General features: G+C 39.0%; 1 protein-coding gene across 1 annotated transcript; it reads left to right on the forward strand.

Annotated features, from left to right (window-relative positions):
• Positions 1–229: 229 nt before the first annotated feature.
• LOC135476085 (uncharacterized) lies at positions 230–1,325 on the forward strand. The gene is made up of 2 exons (XM_064755986.1): positions 230–503; positions 888–1,325. Exons 1-2 carry the CDS (start codon positions 287–289, stop codon positions 1,316–1,318), a joined length of 648 nt encoding a protein of 215 aa, XP_064612056.1. The 5' UTR covers positions 230–286; the 3' UTR covers positions 1,319–1,325.
• The last annotated feature ends 6,101 nt before the right edge of the window (positions 1,326–7,426 follow it).

Genomic DNA, 7,426 nt, shown 5'->3' on the forward strand with positions numbered 1-7,426 from the left:
TTTAAAGAGTGCCTACAATGTTGCCGCAGATTCCTGGATGGTGTCGCACCCTGGGAGACGTATATCGTTCTTTGACATGGCAGGAATATTTGGTCAGGCGTTTCATCGGTCGGCTACCCAAGAGAAATGTATAAACGGCTTTCGCATGTGTGGCATTTGGCCATTCGATGAGAACGTCTTCTCGGACGAAGGCTTTGCAGCGGCAACCGTTACGGACCAACCAGAACCGGACAATAATGAAATTGTGGCCACAGAAGATCCAGATGTACGACCAGATTTACCAAATATGCCTTCCACTGGCGATTCATCCGAAGAGGACGAAGGGCCAGATGATCCAGAAAGCCATCGTGGCTTATCACACGATGGGGAACCTTCTGCCAGTATCCCATCATCTTGTGGAGAAACGCCGTTAACTACCGTGAAATCTCCAGGATCTTCCGATATCGCAGGTGCTACTCAACAGACAAATTCAGACGATTTGATTCACCAGGAATGTGCTGCAGGTGAGTTAACATAAAGCTAATAAACATGTTTTATTGCTTTTACCGTTAAATAAGATTTAAAGAGAGGACAACTCAGTGAGATGGTGTCCTTTCGTTTAAAACTAACAAGACTTTATACTGTCCTCTCTTTAAATACATACGTCTCCAAGAGTCATAATTTCAAACCACTGCAAATGCTTATATGCACGTGGCTTATATATGTGAAACTGTTTGGATGTGCTTTTGTGTTCAAGAGCTTTTACTTTTGCTGACAACACTGCTCTTTAAAATACCAATGCTGTCATCTCCAGGCTCAACTGAGCTAAAATGGATAGTTTTATATGTATACTAGTGATATACATCTGTGTATTCAATTAAAACATGATTTGTTTGTACTGCTTACAGATATAACTCAACTGATTCGCAGTTTGTCACCTCTGCCTAAATTGGCAGCTCCCCGTAGCAGAAAGCGGAAATCAGAGGAGGCAACACTGCTGACAGCGTCCCCTTATAAAGATCAGCTGGTTGAGAAACAGAACATGAAAGCTTTGAAGGACAAGAAAGGGAAGTCGACTGGAAGCCGCAGAAAGGGCAAGGCAACAACAATCAAAAAGCCCAGAGGTACCAAACATCAGGGAACTCAGTGCGAAGACAGTGACGAGGATGGAGACGACCAGTGGCCTTGCCTTATTTGTAGTGAACCATTTTCGCGTTCGCGATCTAAAGAAGTGTGGGTGCAGTGCATGTGCTGTGAACAATGGGCACACGAGGAATGCACTGCTGGCGACGTGTGTTTTGTTTGCCCGAACTGTGACTCAGGTGATTCTGAGAGCTAAATTTGTGTATATTTACAGTCATCATAACAATTAAGTGAATTAAAAAATTCACCGCTTCAATTAGTTGTATTTTAATTTTGTTATTTCGACGGGGTTGGGGGGGGGGGGGCAAAGCGCCCGGGTATAGGCACTTTGCCCCACATACGTGGGCACTTTTCCCCACCCGTGGGGCAAAGTGCCTATTTGATCTCTTTTGTATTTCTCTCCTGAAACGACACTTAAAAAGCGAATTCGCCAATATAAGTCAGCTGGCACTTAGTGTATATGCATATGTCTCTTTAGCTATAGGGACAACTCAGTGCGTCCAATAATATTGGATTTCTATCAACTTTCGCTTAAGGTGGGCGCTTTGCCCCCCTCGACCCTACGTGCCCTTTGCTTTCCAATGAAAAGCGGAGTATTTTGTCAAATGAGGGATTTTGTCTGACAGCCATCTTGTAAGTATGATTGAGATCATCCCGTTAACGTTTACTAAAACTTGTTTGCCTGTGTGACAGGTCAGGTAACATTTTTGTGATTGTATGTACATGTAAATAGCATTTTGTTAATGCAAGGGGGAGCACTCCGCATATGTGCTTTAACGTTCTCAAGTTGTCCCCCTTTTCTCGTGGTTCTGTCCAACTGAACTGTGGTTCTATCCAACTGAACGATTGTTTGAGACTGAATTCCCAAAGCAAACATTTAACTATTTGTGGACATACCAACTGCCTCACATGTCCATCATTTGACACATCGGCCACTTTTATTTCTTCACTGAGTGGTAAATGTTATTCTGTTAATTCCTACGTTAACTTAAGTTGTATTGCCTCCAACTGTATTTACTTGGTAACATGCAAGAAGTGTGGTCGGCAGTGTGTTGAGAAGACCACCCAGAAACTACATCTACGGGTGAACTGGCACCTTAAGTCCGTGCGCAAGAAACCATTGCTAATAGGCAAGCTTTCTCTGCCTCCGACCATGACTGGGACCATTTCAGCATTCAAATAATAGAATCGGTTTATCCATCAGCAAATGAGACAGATGTCGCATTTTAAGGTAAAATCCGTGACCGTCAGCTTTTCTGGATGCTAGAGATTGGTTGAGTCTTCCCGCATAAGTTGAATGATAATGTTATGGGAATCGGCAATGCAACATCCAGCCAACCAAATGACTTCATCATAACAAATTTATTCAAATACCATAAACGTAGACCTCGCAGTCATGGTAGGAGGAAGTTCAATAGAAACATAATTCACAAACACGTTACAGTTAGCTATTTAGTAGGATTGTCGTATGACACCAGTAGCATGCATGCTCTACGCACAGTATTATATGCACTGCCATTGAATTTGCTAACACAGGTAGTTCAAGACGTATCCAATAACATACACAATTTTAATGTTCCACCTCACCTTGTACGTCTGTGTCAAGACATATCGTATTTTCGATTGTATTGTTTTGTAACTACAATTGAAACTCAACACGATTGGCTCTTTCTGATGATAAAGTATTTAGACAGAGGCCTTGATTTAATTAACCTACCACGCAACTTTAATGAACCTGATGTTCGTAGTGCTGTGCCTTATTATTTTAATATCCAAGAGCCACCTTGCATATCCTATGAGTATACAAAGCCTCTCGCTTCAAAAATTTTCAATTATTCCCAGGCCATCAAGGAGTTCGATTTGGCGACGTATACATCTGGCGGCTATAGCTGTGATTGTGAATCCTCAGTTTTTACCTACGACAAATGTAAACATGTCCTGACTGGTGACCTTAATATTATTAAGAATCATGTTCTAAGGAATCTCTTCTTGAGAGGTCCTAAGTATAGAGAAAAGAGAAGTGTCAACATAAGATCTAACAAAAAAATATCACCTCAGAAATATATTCAAAAATGGTCAAAACGGGAGAAAGTGGATTCTTCTGTACTTAAGGATTGGCTTGAGATCGTCAAAAAGAAGGTCAGTTTAGCTATACACCGTACAGACATTGATGCTCTATATAAAATTAAACTGGTTCTGAAGGATCACACTGTGCAAGAAAAACTCGCCGACCTTCATAGTAAATTTGTCATCACCGTAGCAGACAAGGCTCCTGATAATGTCATCTTTATTTGCAAGAATTATTATTATCAAATTCTTGTTCAAGAGCTATGTACATCTACAACAACATCCACATATTCTGCTACTACTTTGGAGGAACTATTTAATAAACACAAAATCTTTGTTAAAGAAAGACGCCGACAACTTTACTGGATTCCTAAAATGCATAAATCCCCATACAAGGCTCGATTTATAGCGGGTTCAAGAAGTTGTACCATCAAACTCTTGTCAACCCTACTAACGAGTGCGTTACAAGAAGTAAAGTCATTTTGGAATAAGTATTGTTGTGCCATATCAAAAATTCAGGTGTCAACTGCATGTGGATTCTTAACAACTCCAAACGTCTTACAGAAGAACTTGATGCTCATATGCATATACCGTAGACGTATCCACCTGGGATTTCTTTACTCTCCGAACTAAAATTCCTCACAAAGATGTTATTGAAAGAATATCGTCGTTAATTGTCTAGGTATTTACTAAAACAGATTGCCGTTACATAAACGTCAGAAGCAACAAGGTTTTCTTTAGTTCTATTATTTTTAAAGGTTACCACTCATGGGATGTTACATTATTTATTGAATTACTTGAATTTCTTATTAATAACATCTATGTCAAATTCGGGGATACCATTTACCAACAGTGCATAGGTATTCCAATGGGTACCAGTTGTGCGCCTCTTTAGGCAGCCCTATACCTGTTTTCATACGAATACGACTATATGCAGGAATTACTTAAAAGTAATATCTTTAAAGCTCGACCCTTCTCATTTACCAAACGGTATATTGATGATCTACTGGCGTTAAATAACCCCCATATTGCTGAAGCGGTGTAGGAAATCTATCCGCCTTCATTGGATTTAAAAGAGACAACAGATAGTCCTGATAGTACATCTTATTTGGATCTTTATCTGTACAAAGACGAACAAGGTCTCCTTTCAAGCCGCATTTACGACAAAAGGGATAATTTCAATTTTGATATTGTGAATTATCCTTATTTGGATAGCAATATACCAAAAGGTCGTGCATATGGCGTATACATATCTCGCCTTGTAGCATTTGTCAGATCTTGCGTAAATTGTGATGACTTTAATCTGCGTCACAAGTTGTTAGTTCAAAAACTAGTTTGTCAACGATACTCCATCAAACGCCTTCACTGTAAGTTTCTCAAATTTCTCAAATGCAAGTGCCCCCCACCCCTGCATTAATTACATCTGCATGGTGCCTTTATGAACAGTTGCAATCAAAGCGCGAGTGAGATACCTTGTTTAATTGTCATTTGACCTGGAACTCATTCATGGACTACGAATTTGAACTTTGATATGGAATTCATGCCTAGAATATCCACTGTCTGCCCGGCATCATTGAAAACTTATGACCGCTTCTCTCTTGTGTGTTACCGGCTAATTTTCCTATTTGTGTAATTTCTTACATACCTTTGTCTTTGGGAGTTAATATTAAACGTTGTTTTGGAAACGGATCTTGCGATTATCGACTTGGAACGCCCTTTACGGATTACGAATGGTATATGAATGTCGGACATGACGCTTATATGTATTGGAGTTTCGGTGATCTTTTGTATTGGAGATAATTTTCTCTGAGGCGAAACAAGCAGCGTCCGTCTGGAAAGTTGCAGATTCAGGTAACAGAAATTTCTGGTATATTCATATGCAATTAGTGTTTTGTGTCTAGAACTTTCATGATAGTTAGTTCAATGAATATGGAAGAACCAGTATGGACAATTAAGACGATGGATGTTTGTATTTTTTTTTTCAAGATATGGCTGAAAGTTAATCAAACATTGCCGACGAAATATTGTCATGTGATCATGATTTCCCGCCTTTTTTGCTCAATGTTTTATAATGGACAGTGTAGTGGGTTGCCAATAATGTTCTGCGTTCTATTTTTGTTGCATATTCTCTGTTAGAAATGTTGAGGATAAGAGTAATTGAAAGTTCGGATACAATAACCGTTTGCATTAGACCTGTTCTTGTGTAACTTTCCAAGTGCTTTTCGAGTATGTCCTCTATGAGTACAAGTACAACCAGGATGGAACAGTGTAATGGAGTTAAACAGTTGAAACAAGATTCTTATACTGTTTTGCTGCCCATCTTGTGAAACAGCTTCGTTGACATGTGAATGCGTCAGCAATTAGGAATGTATCTGTATTGCTCGCAGGTTATAGAATGTGACCCGTTAACACATGTTATATCATTGGTAGCATACTTATTTGAAATTTGTTCATTTTAAGGTTGTATTGTAGTTTAGCGTATGCAATGTAATTATGACCAGAGGCATATGTAAAATTTGTATGATAAGTCTCGTCATGTTACATTTATCTCTATGCTGTGAAAAGTGTAAAGACATGTAACATATGCGTGGTAATATCAAGGGCACATTAGGTTGTATTGCTGATACATGTTCAAATTTGGACTAAGTAAGGTACAGGATTAATGCATCAATAACCGTGGTAATGTTATGATGTTATGTGCGACACAATAGTTTGATAAATGTAATTCCTTAATTTTGGATACTGTTAACGGTTGCGATAAGTACTATTGTTGCTGCATCTTTGGATTTTCATATTTTTTCTAGTTTTTGTGTTTCTACTGAGGAAGGCTTATGCAGAACATGGCCAACTATGGAGCATGTGGTAGCAGCAATTATTAAGCAGATAAAGTTGTTCTAGTTGATTAGGGTATTTTGACTAGCCAGGATAGGTTACTATGTGTGGTTTTAAAGCCCTGCATTAACCCTAGTATTGTACTATATGCATTCATGGCCAAGATATAAGAGTTCTTATGGTTACCGATAGTGTAGGAGGTATTTATAGCCATTACAATACTGTATTAAAATTAGAACAGGGATGCCACTCTCTACATACCATATCTGAATGCATTTGGAAGGACTTATTGTAACAACTTCATACGAATCTTTGAATGCTGTCAAAACTACACGTACATCAACCTTTGGTTTCCTCTTCGCTCTACTCGGTTTTCCCCACCATAATGCTTGCCGCCATCGTAGAAATGAACTATTCTAGAGTAAGGTCTAAGTCGTAAAACTCAAATAAATAAATCAAATAAATGTAGTGCCAATAAAACTCGCCTAAGGCGCATTAGATCTTAGACCAGGATCTTACCATTCTAAATGAATCCTGTACAAAAAAATATGTACACTTCATTGCTTAAACATGACTGTATATTCAGAGACTGTACATAGCAGGAAAGCAATGGGCATTTAACCGAACAGAAATGAAGGAATGCGTGTTGTTAAGGAAGTTTATCTCTTGTTTGAAGCGTGACCTATTTCCTGTCCATCATTTTTCGTGGGGTGAGTGGACGATAACATAATTATTATACGTTTATTTATTTAATTAATTGTTGTTTTACGTGGTAACCCAGAACATTTCACTTACAAGATTGCTTTCTTGATCTCGCGGCAAAAACCTAAGATCAACAGTTATCTCCATTTCTCTTCTATCTGTCGTCTGTAGATTTGTACGGTAAACAGCGGGGCATTGGTTTGATCAGGTAGTGATGTAATCATACGGATTCATCGTTTAAAAGTTCCAAAACTGTGAAACACAGTACATTTTCCTTTCTTTTTGTCATTACACTTTTGGGGTATAGTAAAACATATAGCGCATGCCCTGAGTTGGGGTCTCACAAATGGCCAGCTCGCGAGTGGTACTGACATTACGCTCTGTGCTCGCTGAACAGCACTTGCCTGGAGCTTATACAATTCCTGATATCCCACGGTATACACTATCAAGGGAATATTATTTTCTGGAGAAGCATTCAGCGTAATATAACCTTTCATCAATTCCCGCAAAACGCGGAAGGATATCATTGTAGACTATAGTTAAATATATTTTAAACGTTTTAAATTGTTGCAATCATTTATGATTTGATGAAATTCCTAGGTCACACGATGTGCGGGTTCAAACTCGACCTTGAATTAGGAATTTGTGCACTTACCTGGCCTGACCGTGTGTGATGCCTCACTGATAATAAACCTCTCGCTCA

Source organism: Liolophura sinensis, chromosome 10, assembly GCF_032854445.1.
Source record: "Liolophura sinensis isolate JHLJ2023 chromosome 10, CUHK_Ljap_v2, whole genome shotgun sequence".
Classification (NCBI taxonomy): domain Eukaryota; kingdom Metazoa; phylum Mollusca; class Polyplacophora; order Chitonida; family Chitonidae; genus Liolophura; species Liolophura sinensis.